Consider the following 23,152-nt stretch of genomic DNA (forward strand, 5'->3'; position numbering starts at 1 on the left):
AAACTTCTCAGGTTTCAGAGAGTTTGACTTGCCATATCCAGGAGAAGCAGCGGTTGAGCCCCATAGCAGAACGCTTTACTGCTAGGATATATCATAGCAAGCGCCGTTTCTGGCATTCTGCCACAAGGGAAGCCAGCTGCTCAGTTTCACCTGCAGCCATCTCAAAGAAGGCCGCCTGCATCCTCAGCCTTTACCATCTTGGAAAATCTTGCTGCCTTCTCACAGAGTACCAGCTTGCATCTGCTGGGAAGATACCATCCCTCACGAAGGGGACGCTCTAGTAGGGTTGTAAGTGGCATCTCAAACGAACAATAACATAGAAAACGGGAAGATTTTTTTCCTGAAGCTACAGCAGCCAGATTTCGCTTTCAGGAAGTAGATCGAAGGCCTGAGAGATTTGCAGAGAATGATGGCAGCCCCCTCCCTCCTCCTCTTCCAAATATATCATTCCCCTCCTTTGCCAAGGCAGGCACTGAATCTGCTCCCCAGGTGGATGTTTGCACGTTGGCGTGGAGATGAACGCCGCTCACAGCCGAACTCCCCTTTGCCCCGCCTCCTGAGCGAGAGGATTGGGCGGATCGAAAAAAAAGGGGCTGCCATTGGGTCTCGTAGGGCTGCCCATCTGGCTGCCCCGTTTCAGGCTCGGTTGCATCACAGCGTGCGGATGCTGCTCTCTTCGAGCCAAAGCCAGAGCAGCGACGGCGAAAAGGCGATGCTGCTGCCAGGGCATCGCTCCGAGCCGAGCGCGCAAGGCGGGAGTAGGCAACCCAGCAGCTCCGGCTTTGCATCCGCAACGAAAATCCTCTAAAGTGCAGGCCGAGGAACCACAATAATTCAAGAAGAGCCCAAAGCCCGGACGGGGGAGAAACTCTGGGCAGCTTCTCTCCCTCCATTCATTGCCTGCCGAGGACGAATTCTATTACCCTCATTGTGGGGCGGGGATTCCGGGCTGCTTTTCCATGCACAGAGCCTCAGGTAAACGGAGGTGTCGGCGAGGGAGCGAGCTGTACACTGCCGCGCTGCTCGATCGCTCGCGGTCGGAGGGAGTCTCCTGCTGCCTGGATGCCTTTGTCCCTTCCCGCCAGGAGTTGGCTGGAGGCGGCCGAGCTTTTCTTGGGGGAGAGCATTAAGGGCCCCCACCCATTCCCGCATCCTCTTGGAGCAGCTCTCGGGAGCGTTCCCCTCCTCTGTTTCCTCCTCTCCCTCCTCCTCCTCCTCCGTTCGGCAGCCCTTTCGGCTGGACAGCGCCAAAACGAAGTTTACGCGCCAGTCCGGAGACACCAAAGTTGCTGCCGTCGCCGCTGCAGGTAACGGAGCACAAGCCGGCGGCTGGCGGGGAGAAAGCGGTAGTCTTTGCCTTCGGGGCAAGATGAGCTGCGAGGGGGCGACGCGAAGGCCGGGTTAGGGGCTGACCCCGCAAGTCTCTCCCTGCCTTCCTCTCCCATTCATCCTCCCGCGGAAAGGACGGCTCGAGCGCCCCAGCTCACCCCCCGGGGGCAGAGAGACCCCCCGGGCATGCTGCCTGGAAGATGCTGTGGTTCCCGGTGAAGAAGATCCGGAAGCAATTCAAGTTGCTGCTGCTGCTGGTGCTGCTCACCTTCGCCGTGTGGTTCACCTACCTGCACATCAACTTGGTGCGCCAAGGCAAGGCGCTGCGCTTGCACTTCGCCTACGGCCGGGGTAAGCAAGTGGGCGGGTCCCCTCCACCCCACTGTTGATGCCTTTGCTTTCTTTCGTCCGGGAGCGGTACCCCACCTTGCTTGCTTGCAATTTCCCCAACTCTCCAATCCCCGCGCTATCCTTTGCTTCCCTTCTCAGCGTCTCTTTTGAATTTAAATATTGAGCCATCTGTAGAAGAGTTGCACAGAACCGTGCTCATCCTGTCTGGTGTGTGATTAATCTGGAATAATGCCAACTCTCATCTAAAAGCAATAGGGCAGGAATATTTGCAAAGCAAGGAAGGAAGTGCTGTCCTACCTTAGGGTGCGTAAATGGATTCAGGGGTAGCTTTCTAAATTATCAGCCACCTTCTTGAGGCGGCTCATCTTTGTGTTTTGCATATCTTTCTAATCTTTCCTATCTTTTCCCTTTGATCCATTAACAAATCAGTGTCTTTAATACCTTGGAAAGGAATATTCAGAGCATCCTGAATAGGCTTCATACCTGCTTGTTACCCAGGAATGCTGAGCATCTAACTTCTGAGGCTGCATAATTGTTTATGTAAACTACATTCATGCAGTCTCATTTGGAGGCTAAGGCAGGGAATTACCTGTTTAGCCTCTGGCATATTTGAGAAGAGAGTTTGGTGTAATAGTTAAAGGCCCTGGACTAGGAGCTGTGAGAATGAATTATTTTCATCTCTGAAGCAATAAAACCAGCTAGGTCACTTGGGCCAGTCATTCTCTCTAAGTGCTAGGAAGAAGCTACTAGCAGAATCACTTCTGAAAAAATGTTGCCAGGAAAACCACATAGGCAACCATGTAGTCACCATGGGATTCATTTGAGAGACCCAAACTCATAGCTGGGAAACATAATTTGAGAAATGATGAAGTCAGTTGGTTTTGTTGAAGAAGGCTGGTATAACCACTTGGTATTTTATTTTTCTAATGCTTGCATGATTGTAAGATGCCCTTTTTGCAAAACTTCTGAAGGTATGTGTGTATGTTTGTCCATAAATGGTGGTATTTCATAGCAGCGACCTGCAATTACCTGAATTGATCTCAGTTCAAGGGTTTGAATTGATCTCAGTTCAAGGGAAGCTGTCAGATGTTTATTTCTATCAATCTTGATCTGCTAAGGGACAGCCTCCCAGTTGCTGAGAATCTCTCTTTTAATGTTAACAGGAAAACTCTTGCAAACTCTGCAGCCCAACCCTATGCAGGTTTATTCTGAATCCCCCAAAGTGTTCAGTTGGATTTTGTAGCTAGGTTTCATTTCCCCATCTGAGTTCAGAGGAGCCCATAGAAGAGCTTCTGTGCACTTAACTGGTTCCAGAACTGAGGTCAGGCACTTGGCTACAATTTCCAACAAGCTGTCTAAAATCCTCCAGGTCTTTAGTCTTCGTGGCAAAATGTTTGTAACAGCAGCTCAATATTTCTTTAGAGCTGGACTGAATAATGATTTCTGAATCCAGCACACAGAGCTCTACTGTATATCTTGGGGGGGGGGAGGAATTCCTAAGAGCATGGAAAATGTAGCTTTTTTTTCTATCTGATTCAGTTGCTGAACTCATACATGGGCTGAGAAAAGAGAAGCCATAGCCATAATGTCTTCTTTATGCCATTTGAATCTCAGGGGTGACAAAGGACGGCTTTGATCCCAAACAGATTAAGGAGGTAAGATGGGGGCATGTCCTCCTAGGCTGGTTATTTGCTGAACCAAATCATTCCTTAATGGTCAAGAAGAAATGGGAGAAATGTCAAGAGGACAAAAAATAATGAAGTGGGTTGGGGAAAATCCTTATGATTACTTTAAATGTTTAATTTTTAAAAATGTTTTAAAATGTCCGGTTGCTGATTGACTAGAGGAAGTAGAAGTTTTTGGAATGGCCATATAATCAAGTTAATTTTTAAAATGAAAACCAAGTTTGTGAATTTCACTGAGTCTATGAAAGATGACTTAAATTATATGACGGACTTTGCTCATATGCTAAGCCATAATGGGTAGTTGTCAGATAATGCAATTGGAGCCAATTGTGATTTATTCAACAGATTATGATTAAGCCATGGTTTACTATGATGTTTCAGATTACTGTATCTGTAATTTACAAGCTCTGTGCTGTTTCTTTTAATCACAGGGCATTTGTTATATCTTGGCGGGAATTTAATTTGGAGTCCTTTTTGCAACAGAAAAAAGAACACATTAATGGACCTTCTTCTGACCTGAAATTTTAGATACTACAAATTGACTGTACACTGTTCTACTATAGAGGATGATGAAAATAGATTTAAGAAGATTTTGGGATTTTAGCATAAGTTCTTACTTGTTCTTCCATTCAGCTGCATTTTTTTTTATAATGAATTGCTTTTTATTTTAGTTTTGCTTCAGGAAATAGAAGTGTAGTTTGAAGTAACTTGGTTTACACCACAATGATCCAGAAAACATATTTAGCTTATTACAAGTAGACACAGCAAAAAAATAATGCATAATGTGCCTAAAGTGATAGACCACCTGAAGCAATCCTCTGCTTTCCATCACAGCCATGTGTTACATTTGGTTCTGCTACCTGACATCTCTGTCTCCTGATCACCCCATAGAAGGTTGAAGAGTCCTCCTTGGCCCTGCCTAGGTATTGTGTTATAAATGTGGAAATACACGTAGCTCAACTGTCTCCCTATAAGAGGCAGTGTAGTAAGACATAATGGATGGTCTTATTCTTCCTCTCACCACATGGGCGGAGATGATGCTCTTTAGGAGCATTGTAAAATCTGCTCTCCTGAAAAGCAGAATAAAAGGGCAATGTAAATGCAATTCTGATATTTTGAGATGCAATCCTAAACAAATAATGGATAGAAGCAAGTGTGTCACTGGGATGAAGTAAGATGGAGCTTGGCTGCAATTTTGCAGATCAGCATCTCTGGATTATTGCTTAAAGAATGATATAGTTAGTTCAAAGCCCAAAGAGATCAGTGTATTAGGAAAGAATTTCCAGTACTTTAAGGGGGAACAAAGTGATTTCCACCAAGAAGATTGAAATTTAACTCGTAGGGTCAAACTACTTGATTTGAAAATTAATTTAAGCCATAGCTAGCATGTGCAAGTGCTATCTGCACTCAAGTTTTATTAATGCCAATCCAGTCTTTCCCTAAAGAAGTGTACTAGAAATCCATTGTAGCACCTGAAATATGTCCGTTAAGAAATTTGATTGAATGGCTTCTAATGGCTTCTAATGGCTTCTAGCAGGGGTCTTCAAACTTGGCCCTTTTATGACTTATGGACTTCAACTCCAGAATTCTTCAGCCAGTGTGCCTGGCTCTGGAATTCTGGGAGTTGAAGTCCACAAGTCATAAAAGGGCCAAGTTTGAAGACCCCTATTCTATATGCACATGCTAGTTGGAAGCCATAATACAGCTGTGTTATTTTTTGGCTTAAAAAGTTTTGGTTTACCTGGTAAACCGGTAATGTCAACTTCGGATACTTCTGGTTTTTCTAAATACTTTTGCGGAACCTATGATTTTCATAAAGCTGCTTGCTCATAATAATCAAGCGAGAATTACATCTGAAGTTATACATTTGGAACTGAATTTTAATCTCTGTCTTCAGACGAACTGATGATACAAATTATTTCACAGGACTGTTTTTCTTTACATTGCAAACAGAGCCTGTGTTTTATGGTAAAACTCAAGAAGCTTGGGAAATTTTGAAAAATGAGATAATAAAAGCACAGTCTAGCACAATACCAACAAAGAGGAAAAATAACAGCTCTCAAAAGAAACCAGCATGGCTGCATAAAGAACTCTCTGACAAATTGAAAGATAAAAAGGACAAGTACAGAAAGTGGAAAGAGGGGGAACATAACTAAGTCAGAATATCAGCAAATAGCCCGAGCCTGCAAAGATGAAGTGAAGAAAGCCAAGGCTCAAAATGAACTAAGGCTTGCGACCAAAGTCAAAAATAACAAAAAAAGCTTCTTTCAACATGTAAAAAACAAGAAAAAAGTGAAGGAAAGATTGGTCCATTAGTGGGTGGAAGTGGCAAGAAGGTGACAAGCAACAGGGAGAAAGCAGAACTATTTAACTCATTTTTTGCATCTGTCTTTACACAAAGGGAAAAAACAGACCAACCTATCAAAAATAGTGCCATAAAAAACAAAACAGAAACACAAGTTAAGATAGGCAAGAAAATGGTTAGTGAGCACCTGTCCAGCCTAGATGAGTTCAAATCGCCAGGACCAGATGGATTACACCCCAGAGTTCTCAAGGAACTGGCAGATGTGATATCGGAGCCACTGAACTATATTTTTCAAAGATCCTGGAACACAGGGGAACTACCAGAGGACTGGAAAAGAGCTGATGTAGTTCCCATCCTCAAAAAAGGAAAAAAAATGGATCCAGGAAATTACAGACCTATCAGCCTGACCTCAATACCTGGGAAGATCCTGGAAAAGATAATCAAACAACGAATCAATGAACACCTAGAGGCAAACAAAGTCATTACTAAAAGCCAACATGGGTTTGTCAAAAATAGATCATGCCAGACAAATCTTATTGCATTCTTTGACCAAGTGACAAAATTAGTGGATCAGAGGAATGCTGTGGACATAATTTACTTGGACTTCAGTAAGGCATTTGATAAAGTAGATCACAACCTACTACTTGACAAGATAGAAAAATGTGGGGTAGACAGAACCACCACCAGATGGATCCGTAGCTGGCTGACCGGCCGTACTCAGCGAGTGGTCCTCAATGGAACTGCATCTATATGGAGGGAAGTGTGTAGTGGGGTGCCCCAGGGCTCTGTTCTGGGCCCAGTACTCTTCAACATCTTCATCAACGATTTGGATGAAGGGATAGATGGGGAACTCATCAAATTTGCAGATGACACCAAGCTGGCAGGAATAGCCAACACTCCAGAAGACAGGCTTCAGATACAGAAGGATCTGGACAGACTTGAACACTGGGCACTAACTAACAAAATGAAATTCAATGGTGAAAAAAGCAAGGTTCTACATTTAGGCAAGAAAAACCAAATGCACAAGTACAGCATAGGTGGCACCATGCTCAATAGTAGTAACTGTGAGAGGGACCTCGGAGTCCTAGTAGACAATCACTTAAATATGAGCCAGCAGTGTGCGCAGCTGCCAAAAAGGCCAACACAGTGCTAGGCTGCATTAACAGAGGGATAGAATCAAGATCACGCGAAGTATTAATACCACTCTTCAATGCCTTGGTAAGGCCACACTTGGAATACTGCATCCAGTTTTGGTCACCACGATGTAAAAAAGATGTTGAGACTCTAGAAAGAGTACAGAGAAGAGCAACAAAGATGATTAGGGGACTGGAGGCTAAAACATATAAGGAACGGTTGCTAGAATTGGGTATGTCTAGTTTAACGAAGAGAAGGACAAGGGGGGACATGATAGCAGTATTCCAATATCTCAGGGGCTGCCATAAAGAAGAGGGAATTAAGCTATTTTCCAAAGCACCTGAAGGCAGGACAAGAAGCAACGGGTGGAAACTAATCAAGGAGAGAAGCAACCTAGAACTAAGGAGAAACTTCCTGACAGTGAGAACAATTAATCAGTGGAACAGCTTGCCTCCAGAAGCAGTAAATGCTCCAACACTGGAAGTTTTTAAGAAGAGACTGGACAGCCATTTGTCCGAAATGGTGTAGGGTTTCCTGCCCGAGCAGGGGGTTGGACTAGATGACCTCCAAGGTCCCTTCCAACTTTACTATTATTATTATTATTATTATTACTTTTGTTCTGTCCCTTCTTCTTTGTCTTTTGGGGCCTGCTCTGCTATATCTTATTCCCAGTACTTTTAAAATTAAGGAGTGGGAACCCGTGACCCTCTAGAATGATACTACTGAACTAACCAACTCAACCAACTTGACCATTGATGAGGAATGCTGGGAGCTGCATTCTCAATCACAGGCTCACTATTTCTCATTTATATAAAACTAACGTCCAGCTAAAGAATTGGATTTTGATATTAATATGCTGTTGACTCACAGGTATCTGAATTCAGTTCCAGAATGAGAATGAACAGCTGAAACTTAAAAATAGAGGTTTTGTGGGCTGGAAACCTGGCTGATCTGGAGAATATGATACAAGCTGTTCTGGATGGGATGTTTTTTCCATGAAGAACCAGGTACAAAGCTTGGGGTAACCCTGTATTCATTAAAGCTTGAGAGGTATAGTTGGCAGCCTCAGTCCAGAGTGGTTTTGACAAGATCCACCTTATTCAAAATCTTGGATTTTAATTAATATGTAAGATGAGATATCAGTGCTTTATCTCAAGAATAGATACCTGCCACTGGTTGTTGGAGTGGAATTGTCTCTGAAGATAGCCTGGAAGCTTGAACAAAATGTATCTGGATGGATGCTGATATTGACCAGAAAAAAATTCTTTTTTCCCAAAAATATATTTCACCTGTCTGCCCTTTATTACCTTAAAAAAAACCTCTAAAACTTTCTAGGTCCAGTTCAAACTGCTGTACTGAAACTAGTAAGAATGTAAAGGTTAGCTTCCTTCAGATCAATATACTAGAGAACTTTTAGAGAACTAGAACTTTTTAGCAAAGGCTGTAAATCTGTTCCAATCAGCTGATGCTTTAGTTTTGGCATTTAAATAGTGCCTGAAGATCTTCTTCTTGAAATCAGTTTTATATGATGAAATAGTTACTTTGGTTAATAATTTATCAATGTCTATTCTAATATGTAAATAATTTGAGAAGGCATTATTCTAAAAAGGAGTTTAAAATGAAAACCCTTAAGCAGTAGTATCATAACATTGACTTCTGTTGCATCATCAGTATAGTACCTTGAATATACAACATTCATGCCAACACTATGAAATGTTAACTTTATTCTGTTTCTAACTAATCTTGGGCTGCTATAGCCACACAGAGAATTTAGTCATTTTGTTGCAGACTAAAATGCTTTGGATATATAGGAGTATCTGCTACTGCCATTGCAAGGACATATAAAAAAGAAAAATCCCTGTTAAAATGACTTTTGATGAAACTACCATGAATGTAGACTTTTTGATGAAACTTTATGAAAATTGCATAATTTCTAAAAGTGTATATTCTGGTGGTATTTGTGCTCATGTTCAGTTCAATAAGATGATGGCTTGTAAGCAAGGTAAAGTTGGATGTTTTATTTTCCTAATACCCAAGTGTTTCAACTACTGATTTTAAACATTATTTTCTGCTTTGATAAACCTGGTAACTTGAGTATAGCAACATTATGAAACTACTTCTACTGGTCAGTATGTGGAGACAGATAGAAGGGTGTAAGGTGCTAGAAAGTAGAAAATAAAAGAACGAAAACCTTTTTATAAAACATCAAGGGCACATTTTTCCACTTTGGTAGATGAAGTATCTTCTTACTAGTAGCTTTTGGAACAAGTGTAAATGACTGCTCAGAATAGCATGCAACTTGAATAAATATATCAGCTTGATCTATTTTGAAGATTTTGTTACAGCTTGTTGCCTTATATATCTGTTTTCTTCTCTTCAGACGAGTAATTTAAGAACAGGGTCTAACACAGCCTTCCCCATCTGGTGCTTTTTCCATTTCCCAAAGATATCTGGAAATTCCATGAGTTGTGTGAAAACAGTTGTGTTTAGTTTCAAGATGAAATTGAAAACATGAGGAAGATTTGCACTTAAGATTAAACATTGGTTTGGAACAATAAAAGTTGATGTATTTTTTTTGTACTACATTTTCCCATCTTCTCCCAATATTTCTGGGAGATAATTCTTCAGATCGTTGCTATTGCCATTGAAATCTCATCCTCACCAAAGTGAGGGAACTGACTGGGCTGTATCATTTTGGTTGCTGAGAGGCTAGTGACTAAAGTTCCTCCATAACCATATCCCCCTTTGAAACATTGCAATTCAGATGCTGCGTTTACATCTCCACGCATTAGCTGGGCTTGTACCTCAGACCAAGCCGTGATGTGCCTTATTCAGTTGTGGTTTAGTATAATGCATGAATCCACTTTGGTTTGTAAACTATCATTTGTGACTTAGCACAATGTGAAATCCAGCCATTAACTTTTATTTACAAATTCCTCAATCCCGTTTATGATTCAGTCACATGAATCATACAGTACCTGTGCATTTGGTTGTTGGTGAAAGTAGAACTCTGGATTCACATCACACTGAGAGACGTGTGAACCCAGACTTTTGCTCACTTTAGACTTAGTGTAATGAGCAGAAGCAGCCATTGTCATGGCTTATCTAAACTCAAATATTTTACTCAGAAACCTACAGTTAAAGCATGGCTCATCAAGAAGTAAAATTTTGATTTTGCCACTTCAAAATTAGTTTTGAGCTGTGTCAGCTCGTAAGAATGAGTAGGTGGAGGAAATAGAAATGTATTACAGAATTTTACAGAATCCTATGCCACAAAAACCACACAACTATCGGAGGACAAATCAGAATATTCTCCGAAGGCTTAATCTATTGAAACCACTAGCTGTCATTGATTATTAACTACATAGGCTGATTTTAAGAAGATGTTGTGGATAATCAAATTCTCCTGATTGCACATACACCCCATTATACCCTTCTTCTTCCAGCAAGTATTCAGAGAAAACCAATGACAGCGTTTTTTCATAACAGAGTGTTAGTAAGAACAGCAACTGTCATTTATTTTTACTCAGGGTGATACCTGTCTCTGAATGACAATGCAAATAACGCATAATGATTTCAGAACTCTACATAGTTCCAATATTCTAAGTTAATGTTGTAATGTTGTTTTGCAGAAGTTAATCCTTGGAGATCCGTGATATAAGTTGGAGTACTCATTGGTCAAATTTACAAAACACAGACTTAAGAGAGTAGGTCAGTGATGGCGAAACTTTTAGAGACTGAGTGCCGAAACTGCAACCCAAAACCCACTTATGCATCGAGTGCTGGGTGGGTGTGGCCCATTGGGTGGACGTGGCTGCGGTGGTAACGGCAAACTGGGTGGGACTAAAAAGTTCAATCAATCAATTCCAACTTTGCAAGATCTTTTTTTTCCTGTGAGAAGTTGAAATTGACTGATTGAACCTTTTTTTTTTTTTTTTGCACACAGTGGCGGAGGCCTAAAGCGAAAAGGTTTTATAAAACCTGGCTGAAGGCCTAGGACTGGGGCAATGGCGCACGTGTTGACAGAGAGGGCTCTGATTTTACTTCTTGATGAGCCATGCTTTAACTGTACGTTTCTGAGTAAAATATTTGAGTTTAGATAAGCCATGAGGTAAACATTTTACGAGGGGTGGAGAAGCAGTTTAGAGCTGAAACAAAATATTAAAAGACAAATACCGAATGTTACTGAAAGGTAAAAAAAAGTCCAATATGTCAACTTAGAAGAACTGAACCATCCTAAATGCCACATTTTCCCCAGCCGTCTACACTAAACAGAAATGAGGCTGTAAGTGCTGGGAGTGATTAAACTGTTGGAAGAAAAGACAGGTTAAATGAAGTTTGTTACTTAGAAAAGAACAAAATAGTAATGGGCTGCTGGTTTAAGTAATTATTCTGTACTCTTCAGAACAATTGTCATTCATAGTGTGAAGGCTAAGTTCTTTAAGATTTTTGGTTGTGAAAGGATGCAAAAGAAATTATCTAGTAAATTCAACAGGGTAAATTTGTGTGCAGTGATATAATACAGATAATATTTTATTAGGGCTGAATTCACAATATTATCTAATCAAGAACTGAAGGGGTGGTTGTTAATCACAAGTTTGCCCAATGTCTCATTTTTTCCCCCATAGGGAAATCATTAGCCTGATCAGTCTGTTATCTGCTGATTGCGCTTATGTTGAAATATGAGTTACTGCTTTGTTCAAAAATAATCACAGATCCTGGATAGGATGTAACAGAAAGCTACAATTAACTGTGGTTTTCTAGCTTATTCTGTAATATATGTGGAGGGGGAAAGTGCCAGGAAACGAGTTATATGTAGGTAAATACAGCACAGGTGCATCCTGATTTATTAGCCCTAGATTTGATCATCTGAAAATGTCACATATGCTTACCTGAGCTTGTGAGGAACAGCATTATGAAGAAAGAGTAATAAAAAAGATATAAAAGGATCTCTGTTTCTTAAAATAAAACTTTTCACTTCAGAATACTATTTTTGTGTTGCGAAGAAGATTTGAATTAGGTGATTTATATAGTGTCAGTGGCTAAAAGAAAATGGGAACATAACTGAGAACAATGTAATCGCAAAGCACTGACTTTCTCCTGGTCCTTCAGATCTGTAGGAAGGTTGACACAGTGTTGTGTAGAAACAGAAGGATGACACTTAAGGACTTAAAAAAAGAAAAAAAGAAAATACACAGGAAAAACAGAGACAGAAAGAGGAACAATTTTTTTAAAAAAGGTGCTTCCATATTGGAGGTCAATAAGTTTCAGAGTCGAAGAAAATTGAAGTCTATTGGCAACATTGTGTAGGATAATTAATAAAAAGTGAGAAAATTAAATGGAGTGGTATTGAACATTGCCAGATTTGGATCACAGGTTTTTGCCTGCCGTAACTTTTTATTATCTGTCAGGTCCAACAATTTGTTTTTCAGTTGTCATTGTCTATAGTAATTTTCACAAATCTACCCTCCCTACATTTTGTTTCACTCTTCTAATTCTCCCGCATTTAACAGTGTATGTGTGTGTTTGTGTGCAGCATACTTCTTGCATCTGTTAATATGAACTATATTTCCAGAAAACCTTGAACAATATTAATTTTAAAGCATTTAAGATGTTACCATATTTGTGTTTGCTGCAACTTTTACAGAAATGGCTACATTTACAGTGAGGCAATACTGATTTTTTTTTTGCTCCTATTAATATGAATTCATAACAATCACCCCTGCAATACAAAAATGCCTACAACCATTAGATGGCAGTTAAGGGATAGAGAAGAAATAACTCCCTGATTCCACCTACATGTTATTTGAATTTTTGCAGATTTGGCAGTCCTATGCCAGACCAGCTAACCTATGCTAATTATTAGTAACAATAATTGAACAGGATTCTAGAAACTGGTTTAAAGTCCTTCTTTTTCTCATCTGCCTCATTCAGCCTAGATAAAGGCTGAACCTAAGCCCAAAGAGATTTATTTTATGCAATTTCTTTCTTGCCAATAAAGTGCAACTATAATTAATGCAAAACAATTCCAGCTTTTTCTTGCTGTCCTTTGATATTATTAAGAGGATGGGGATAGAAGGGAATGCCTTAGTGAACATGAACATCATAGTTTTTGTTATTCTAAAAGTTGGGATATATAGGTAAATTTATAAGGACTTTGTCATTGGAAACCCGAAGAATAAAATTTGCAAATAAACAAGGATAACATTTAACACGTTTAAAGGCACCATTGTACTGAATTTAATTCTAGAACAAAAGGAAAAAGTAACACTACGGTATAGGTGCCTTGTTCTGCCTGGTGCAAAAAGAAAGACAAAGTTTAAGTAATTTCTTTCTCTTGATAACATTGCACTGTTTCTGAAATCAGAAGTCTACTCATTCCATAAGTCACATGTTTACTTTCTTCAAAACTGTGTGTAGGGGAAGTCACCATGGAGATACCAATCTGTGTTTTTTATTCGGTATAATTTCTGTTTTCAATGAAAAGTACAGAGAGTACTTTTGTATACTACCTATAAGCATGTAAGGAAGAAACAAATTTGTTTCCTCTTGTTAAATCGATGAGTCAGGTCTGATAGTAAAAAAATGAGTTCTGTTGAAGTGGACAATGAATATTTAGGAATATTTTACTTCCATTTTTCAGTCTGTGTCTTACAGAAATGATTGCTGCATCTTCAGTAAAAATATGGACACTTCAGGATTTGAAATTCAGTGTAGGAGAATTCTGTTTTTCACTAAGACTCAAGATATTTTTTTTAAAAAAAAGATATAAGAGTGCAGGTGGAATTAGGATTATGCCTGTATGAGATTCTTTTCAAGCTAAATGCTTTCATCAGCATTGGAATGAAACCAAAAGTTCATAAACAGAAGGAAGAAATGAGGCTGGAAAAGAAATGTATATAAATAGTTAAGATAAGGAAAAAAGAGTTTAGAATAGATCAATAACAAAGTCAGAGATGCAAATAAAAGGGCCCTCTTGAAATTGTGATTTATAGAAATAAAAATATCTGTAGCAGTGATAATTGTCAAATTATTCTGTAGGCAGATCCAGAACAGCATCTGTTGTAGCTTGCTTGGATGGAGAAGTATTGTCACTCAAAGAGCTTATGTTCTTCTATCTAAACAATTGTTCTGTACAAGCTGAAGATTAAATTAATGAAAGGAGGAGAATAACATTTAAAAATGTTTGAATCCTGAAACTTGTTCCTTAACAGATTGATTTTTATGATTGAGTCAGATTTGAAATCTGCTCCCAAAATTGACTCAATTACAGTTTGACGAGGGCAATCTGAGGGTCTCACAAAGTTCCATTGTGATCAGTGGTTAAGGCACCAGAGAAGAAACCAGGAGATGGTGAGTTCTAGTTCTACCTTAGACACAAAATCCTGGTGGGTGACCTTGGACCAGCCACTCTCTCTCAGTCCAACCCACCTCACAGGGTTGTTGTTGTGGGAATAATAAGAAGAGGAAGGAGTATTAGGTAAGTTTGCCTCCTTGCGTTATTTATAAAAATAACAAAGGCGGCATGTAAATAAATAGCTTTTTGTTGATTAATTGTGATTTGTTGAACAAGCCACAATGATCTAGGTTTACATGTCATACCAAGTTATAAACCATGGTTAACAAACCACAGAAGCTGGATTTAATTGTAGAACAAAAAGAAAAAACACTGCTGTACAGATGTATATTTCTGCCCGGGGGAAGAGAAAGTTTGTCATTTCTTTCTCTTCTGATAACAGTCACGTTGTTGTCATGCTAAGATAAAATGGAATTAAAAAAATAATTATGGATTATATTTCAATTGCTTGGATTAAGTAATAGGTAATCAAGAGTGTGTTATGAAGATATAAAACAGGGATGGGCAACTATGGCCCCTTTATGACATGTGGACTTCAACTTCCAGATTCCTGAGCCAGACAGAATTCTGGGAGTTGAAGTCCACAGGTTGTAAGGAGACCATGCAGACTGCTTCCTTTCTTTGTGTAATCAGTACTCTAGTGGGCATATACCCAGTATATTAAAGTCAGATCCATCAACTGTTCAATAGAATGTGATTATTTCTTGTTCATTAGATTTATCTTTTTTTTCTGACTGAAAAATATCATTGAGGTTTGCAGACATTCTAATCCTACCTGGCAGGAATACTGCAATGCAGCATGTGGACATTGTTAAGATACATAGTTTTGTTTCATGCCAAAAATGAGACATAAATTTAATAGGGAGTTAGCACAGCATTGTGTTGCCTTGCCTGCTAGAGGAAATGCAGTATTACAATCCAGTCACCAGATGGGGAGATTAAGGTGCAACACTATGATTTTTCCAGAAGTAGTGCTGAACAAGAGCTGCTATTCCCAGGTAATGCCAGATGGCATGGGAGTGTGCGTGTGTGTGGGGGGGGGGGGGAAATGCAGGACAAGAGAAGGCAAATGAACCAAGAGAGAGAGCAACTTCTGAGTCATTACTAGACAATATGATGCCTCCCAAGTGTTTCAGGTTACAGTTTCTTGCTACTAGCTTTTTTCTTGTGTTGGATGCAAGTTATTTATTTATTTATTTGATTTCTATATCCCCCCCCCCATCTCAACAAGTTGGCAGTTGATACCCAAAGCATCTGAACAGTGCTAGATTATCTAAATCTATTTTTGGTGTGAGTGAAGCAGTTTTGGAGGATTGATTGATTGTGTGCCATCAAGTCAGTATCAACTCTTACTGACCCCACATAACTTCTCCAGTATGATATGACCCCATCCTGGACCTTCAGTCTTCCAATAGTGCACCCCTTGCTGTTGTAATTCAGTCCATTTACCTTGCTACTGATCATCCTCTTTACTTTTCTACTATCTTTCTCGGCATGAGAGCCTTCCCCAGAGAGTTAGGTCTTGATGTTGGAGTCTTTCAAATGCTAAGAAACCACAAGTGCACCTCTGAATTGTTGTTCCTGTTTGCTTCAAGCTGACCTTGTGCTGATGCCAGATGATGGAAGGCTAACCTCCCACTGTCCTCCAGTTGTGGAAGAAGATGCTGATGACCATCTGCTGCAGCAACTGGGTAGCTTAGTTGCACAGTAGTGGTTGGCAGGGAAATCAGTTATCAGCTAACTGGAGTAACAGAGGGAGAGATATTTAAATCCGACATCTGTTTAATTGACTGGAAGGAGGTAGTGAAGAACGGAGAGAAAATATGAAGATAGTATATAAAAACCTTTCTTGCTTTTCTGGGCTGCAGAATAACTACTCTGATTAACTGTTATATTCAGTTTTTCTAAATATCCCTTCTCCACCCATTATGCACACTTTGGTCACTATTGAAACATATTTCTGTTTCTGAAAATTAGTCTAGTGTGTCCCCAAGAGTCCAGGTCTTAAAAAGCTTACTTTGTAAACCATTTTCCCAGAAAAAAAAAATATCTGCATGGCAATACAAATCTAATCTTCCATATTTCTCATTGAAAAAACATGAGCCCAGATGTTGGGAACTTCTTCTTCTTCTTCTTCTTCTTCTTCTTCTTCTTCTTCTTCTTCTTCTTCTTCTTCTTCTTCTTCTTCTTCTTCTTCTTCTTCTTCTTCTTCCTCTTCCTCTTCCTCTTCCTCTTCTTCCTCTTCCTCTTCTTCTTCTTCCTCCTCTTCTTCCTCTTCTTCCTCTTCTTCTTCTTCTCCTCCTCCTCCTCCTCCTCCTCCTCCTCCTTCTTCTAGTTGAGGAATAATCAAATGGGAGATATTTGATGGCTGGGCAGAATGCAGCAGGAGGGAAAATGGGAGAGAAATTGCAAGCTTCTACCTCTGAGCAGTAGAAGCTAAAGTTTCAGAAGAGAAATATATTTCAGGTCTGGCTTGATTTAAAAATATTGAAATTATCCTTGTGAAAACATGTACAGGTTACAGGGCAAACGTTTTTGTTCATTGAACATCTTGGAGGAAATTCATGACAAACCATTTTTGTATTGCTGCCAATTGAATCACATGGAGTATCCACAAAATCACCCTGAAACTCTGGTTTACGTGTATTCCACATTTTCGTACATCATGCATTTGTGGACTATGCCTAGAAAAAGAACATTGTATTAGTTAGGCTGTATTTTGTTTGGAAAACTTTCTTAAATAAGAGGTACTTGCAAGTCTCTGTTTTGGCTTAGGTACTCTAACATTACACAAGTGGTACAATCAACCAGACAAGATTTTTGCCACATTAGTAAGGGCTTGAAACATATTGATCCTGATCGGGATTTTTTTTCTCATAGAACACCCAGAACGGAGTTCCGGCACCTTTTTTGGATGGAATCTTGTAGGGTAGGCAAGGCGGGTTGTATGACATGTGAGTTCCGGCACCTTTTTTTTTTTTTTAACAAAAAAAGCACTGATCCTAATTAGTTCATGGTTTTCACAGGGCTGTTCTGTAATTACGGTTTTATTTTAACTCTGCCACCAGTTCTGATTTTTCTAACTATGCCATTAAAGTCGGATAACATAAGATCTGAAAGTTATTTCCCTGAAGTAAAAAGTTTTTAGATATTAGAAACTCATACTGAAAAGTCCTCTATGAAACTGGAGAGAAATGGATGTTGCTTTGGACTGAGAGCTATGATTTCATATGCCAATGTGAAGTGTACTCTTTGCCTGTCTAATGTAAGTCCTTCAGACCCCCCCCTTTTTTTTAAAGGGAAGAGTCTCAGAAAGACTGCTTGCCCTACGGTCATGTCTTTGAGTCCTTCCACACCACCCCATTCTCATCTCCTGCTATTATCCTTACCAATCCCATCTTGAATTTCCTCCATCAGGGCAATGAGGTTTGCCTTACTGCCTTATCTTCCTTGTTTGCCCCACTCCATTGTTTCTTTTTGTAATGAGGGAAAACTCAGGTAAAAAACTCTGGCTGGCCACTATCTGGGAAGCAGTAAAACTGCTGGATGATGTGATTGTGGAGCAGTGTTTTTCAACCTTGACAGTTTTAAGATGTGTGCACTCCAACTCCCAGAGTTCCCATGGCAGTCTGGGAGTTGAAGTCCACACATTTTAATGTAGGCAAGCTTGAAAAACACTGCTAGAGTGGATAAGAGGATGGTGGCAGAGGACAACGGCATCTCCCAACTGGCAGAACGGAGGAAGCAGAAATTCTAGTTGAAGCAGATTAGTTGAAGCAGAAATACATCCCGTGGCAAATTACAGGTCCACTACTGGCCCAATAATGCTAGGGAATTCCTGGAAACCAGGAACTTAGACCAGGAACTCAGTCTTCGACAGGCACATAGAGATGAACAACATTTAAACACAATTCAAAAGAAAAATAAAGCTAAAAAGGGGAAAAAAAGTCCAGAACAACACTCATTAGCAATCAACAGCTAGATATAGGGATTAACAACAAGATTAATACCAAACAGTCAAACAGTAAACAATACCCTAATCAAGGAAGTAGCAACTCAGACAAAAATCAAACAGTAAACAACAGCCTAATAAAGAAACTACCAATGAGAAAACAACACCTCCAACAATATTGACTGGGCAAACTACTGTATGTAAGCAACGAGCAAGTCCCACTCCCTTCTAGCACTGAAGATGTTACCTAATCTGGCAACAAAATGTTTGTAAAAGCAAACAAGCAAGCTCAAGCAGTGCCAAGAACCCCACAATGTGGCATGCACATTCCCACATTCCTTATATGACTGGTGAGCTTTTGTTGCAAAGGAGGCACAGTCCAATTTCTTCTCTGGTGCAGTAATGGGTCACTTTGCTGATCTCAAATCAACCAAGTGGAGAATGTACAGAAAGGTTAATTAGTTGTTAAATTGGCCAATTCTAAGCAGATGCACTTTATATGTGCAGAGTGTTTGCACATGTTGTTTTTCCTGCTGTCAATAGAATTATTTTGGAAATTCTGACACACAAAATGGTTGTGATAGTTGGTAAATAAGATTCTGCCTGAAAAGCTAGACTGGGAGATTTCATAGAGTCCTAGCACTTTTTAATTTTAAAGTCCCAGATTAAGTTTTTGGCAGGCTAGTTGTGCATCAAGATGACTAGATGTGCACATTTCCACTACACAATGCATAAAGAGGATATGCCAGGCTCTTGCATTGTAACATTTATAAATCTGAATCCTGATCACAAAGGGGATTATGTTCCTGATAAAATAAACCTTCTTCTTATCTCTTGCAAGTAGATAATTACTTTTCTCTGCCTAATTTAACGCAGAGATTCCTCAACTGAAATAATGAGACTGTTACCACACTCTCCAGGTTGCAAAGCATATCAAGTCAACTGAAGTGGGGATTGTAGTAGGGAGTCAGATAAAAAAAAAATTACTCCCACCCACGAAATGATTCTTAATGGAGATTGCCAATACTTTGCTGGCTGGAGATTTGCCTGGCATGTGCCTCACTGAAGGGAATGATTTAGCACGTTAGGTCATTGCAGGAGTCAAACAGAAGATAAGTTTTATTTGCACTGAGCTGTAAACAGCAGCTTTAATAGATTCACTTGCAGAATATTAATGGCCTGGCAATCGACAATGGGAAAAGGAATATGGATTTAGGAAGAGAGATCTGGCTGTAGAGGGAAAGGTGTTTTGAGAAGCATTTATTGGAAAGCAGGTAAATAGAGTTAGGTTAGGTTTATAAGTTATAGGTGACATAACTCTAAGGTTGGCTCAGAGTAGGAAAGAAGCTGAGGACTTGCATTCCTTCCTATAGATTCTTTTATCGTACTGTATTATTTTATTTATTTATTCAATTTCTATAGCCGCTCTTCGCAGACAAGTGCTCTGGGTGGTGTTAATTATTAATGCAAGAATACCCCACCAGAAATCATTTTCTGTGTACCACTTATGGGATGTTTATTGGCTATAATCAAATAACAATAATTATTATATGCCATCATCCTGACTCTTAGCAACAACATTGAGAGATTTTCCCCAATCTGGTCCTTTAGGTCTTCCAATGGTTCATTTGCAATGATGTTTTGTAATTGAGTCCATTCATCTTGTCCCCTTCTTCTCTTTCCTTCCATCTTCCCCCTATAGACTTCTCCAGAAGTCTTTGCATAATATTTCCAAATATGATCATTTAAAACTGGTTGTCTGTGCAAAAGTACAAAAGTATACTTGCCGCTCCAAATTACAGGGAATTTCCACAATGGTAAAGATAAAGCAATGAAAGATATGAGATAAGATCTTCCGCAGGACCTTCTGTATCTGTATCTATTTATAATTGCTAAGGGAGCATGCCATTATGCTAAATACCTTTTAAAAGTGGAAATTGGCATCATTTTCTTTATAGTTCCTCTGCCGCCCACTCTACTGTCCTTAACTAGAGCTAAAGGGAGATTGTCAGTTTTATTAATCTGTGCTTACTTTCACTGTACAAGTGACTGGCTGTGTATCTGTGACTGATTGTGCCTGTGTTGTTGTTCAACTGATGAAGGTGTTGCTACAGTGGGATTCCCTGGAACATATTTTTCAGTTTGGGATGAAGAGGGGTATGCTTTCAGAGTGTACAGTAATTTACCAATAATTTTTTCCCCAAGCTTTTAGAAGGAATAGAGGTGAAACTGATTGCTGATCATCTCTAGCAAGCATATATGGTTCTGGCTTATGGTAGATCCTTTGTCCCCTGGAAGGAATTTGGTTGTCCTAAAATACAAGTATCAGTGAGTAAACTATGGTTATGATGTATAGGATGTGCAAGCCACATGCTTTGCTGATTGATTGTATATGAAGTGGCTAAGACTACTTTGCTTGAATAAAAACCTGGATCTTCTCTAAATTTCCAGCTCCTTGCCTGTTCATAGTGTGCTTAATATGAAATCCATTGGGTCTTATTAATCTATGTGTTTCTTCTCTATCTCTTTAGCTCAGTTAACAATACAAAATATTCTGAGAATCAGAAAGAAGATTGTATAAGAATTTTTCTTTTTCCTCCCAATGCACAAAAGTGGAGGTAGTAGCAATGCTTTAATTTAAGAAAGGTTCCTCACCATACCCATTGACAATTACAAACATGGAATTAAAGTGTCCCTGTGTGACTTTATGGAATCACTCTAGAGAAACAAGAACATGAATGAAACACCCAGCTTAGTTTGGAATTGTAGAGTCTTCTAGGTACCATGTGTCTGGGTAACTTGTTATTGGAGCAACTCTATATATGAAATATGGATTTACCGTTTTTCATTTTCATCCACTATCTTGCAGTTTGTTGTTCTCAAACATACAGGTGATGTTTGGTGGGTTGTATACAGTGTAAAAATTTTCATTAATATTTTCATTTTCTTGCATGTTAATGCAATTTATTGCTTCATCAAACCACAGGATCAAGCAGCTCCTATTGCTTCTGGGTTCCATGTCTCTTTTTTTAGATTACAAAATGTGTGTGGGGCACTTAACCGCACCTTTACTGGGTTCAGCATTCTAATGTAAGATTGTGGTCCATATAAGTTGCCAAGAAAGGCTATGTGGAAAAAATATATACAACACATTTCAGACTATAGAATTCAAAAATAGAATCCTTCCCAGAATGAGTTTGCATTTGGAAGCATTATGCACCATTATCCTATGTAGGTAAACTACAGTTCTTTTTATATTATGAAGTCGGGATAGTAAATATGGGCTTCTCTTCTTATTTTACAACACACAATAAGTACTGGTAGATGATGCTGATAGTCCAAAGTAAATTTAGTGTTAAGTAGTTTGCATCTTCATCCTTTTAATCACAGTCTAGAACATCAACCAGGATATCATCCTGATTCTCACTTGGGTGGTCAAATGGCAGTGATAACAGCTTCCGGAACAAATTATCTTAGCCATATGCTTTTTGGCATATTAAAGAGTTCTTATTGTTACTTTTATTTCTTGTGCTTTATTTCTCTTTTTTTGCCACTATTACACACACTCTCAGGTTTGGCTTATGGTCATTCATTCACTCACACACTCACAGCTTGTTGAGGTACATATATCTTGTAAGCTCCCCTTCCTTTTCTACCTGGGTTTTCCAGATAGGTGCAATTAGAGCAGACAAAACACCCAGTTCTGTTCAACAGCTGGGAAATAATTAGGGACATGCACAAATTACTTTCAGCTGAACACTGAGGCACAACTTCTTTGGAATAAGTGGAGATCCAGTGAATTTCAAGTAACAGCCAAAGTTCACTGGTTACAATGTACACCTGCTTGTTCTCACATGAAGATAACGGTCATCCACACTGACCCACCTCTTTCTCAACTAGGCTGCCAGGCGCTAACTACAGGGATGGAAGCTGCCAAGTCTAGATCAATTCCAGGAGTATTCCCCAAAGTTCTTGCTTTGTTGATTAGCTGGGATTGGGGTATTTTTCCATGTGCTCAGGCCCAACTTCCCTTTTCTGGTTCAGGTGACATTTTTTTTTCTTTCCTTCCTTAATGACTTATTTCCTTCTTATTTACCTCAAGGAGAAGATCTTTTAGACAAGGTTCCTGGCTTTTTGTTCTCTTTAGTTATGCCAGTTTCAGTTTAGTCTCACACCGAAACAAAGAATAATTCATTTCATTTTATTTCAGTCTTTTCTCCTGTTGTGACCTACTTAGGTGTTGTCTCTTTGTTTGCCTTTCTTCTTTGATACTTATGCATGTATTTAATTCAGACAATGTTATTTTATGAACTAGTACCCTGTAACAAGCCTGGGACAGGATAAGGCAGATTTCAGATTTAAGAAATTTATTCATTTTTCATTAGAATCCAAGAACCATCAACCAAGGCCACATATAAAACCAGAATTTGAATTAAATAATTCAGAAACTGAACTCCCCATTTCTTTGTCTTTCTTTATGCCAATCTTTTGAGGGGGAGGAGTGTAGGATTGTGGGGATTGTTTTTCCATACTGCTGCTATTGTTTTAAAAAAATTGGTAGCCAGGGACTTCTGGGCAAGAAATGGTGAACTGAAGAAGGCTCTATCTAGAGCAGAGCCAACTATTGCAGCGGAATGAAGAGTTGATCAGTGGACTGGCTCTTTGGGATTCTTGTTCAGACAAGAAGAGGACTTGGGATCACCCACAAGAGGTCCAGATAGTTGCTCCTGGTGAGGAGATCAAAGATAATGTTTTCTAGTGCCTGTGGAGATTCTCAATCATCCAGGTCATGGTTGTCCCAAAGTGCTTTTTTCATGAAGCAACTGGACTTTCTTGTTTTTCTTTGAAGATGTTTTGCTTCTCATCCAAGAAGCTTCTGCAACTCTGAGTGGATGTCTTAGTGCCTTAGTGTATTCTTGGGTTTGAAGTGTGCAATATGTTGTGTTGGCTGAAGATCCTCCTGAGCTTTTCTAATATTCCTGCAACATATGGAATGACTATATTGCTTCATTTATTGTTTTCTTCTTTGTCTGTTATGG

At 39.5% G+C, this 23,152-nt stretch overlaps 1 protein-coding gene across 1 annotated transcript in view; it reads left to right on the forward strand.

Moving 5' to 3' along the window:
• Window positions 1-673: 673 nt before the first annotated feature.
• The window catches only part of B4GALNT4 (beta-1,4-N-acetyl-galactosaminyltransferase 4), a 210,661-nt gene continuing 188,182 nt past the window's right edge, over window positions 674-23,152 (forward strand). The window contains exon 1 of the mRNA XM_039353242.1: window positions 674-1,680. Within this exon, the coding sequence (XP_039209176.1) occupies window positions 1,530-1,680 (151 nt within the window). The 5' untranslated portion in view covers window positions 674-1,529. The remainder of the gene's footprint in view (window positions 1,681-23,152) is intronic.

The sequence above is a fragment of the Crotalus tigris genome, unplaced genomic scaffold (assembly GCF_016545835.1).
Source record: "Crotalus tigris isolate CLP2741 ecotype Arizona unplaced genomic scaffold, ASM1654583v1 scf7180000018504.2861643, whole genome shotgun sequence".
Taxonomy (NCBI): domain Eukaryota; kingdom Metazoa; phylum Chordata; class Lepidosauria; order Squamata; family Viperidae; genus Crotalus; species Crotalus tigris.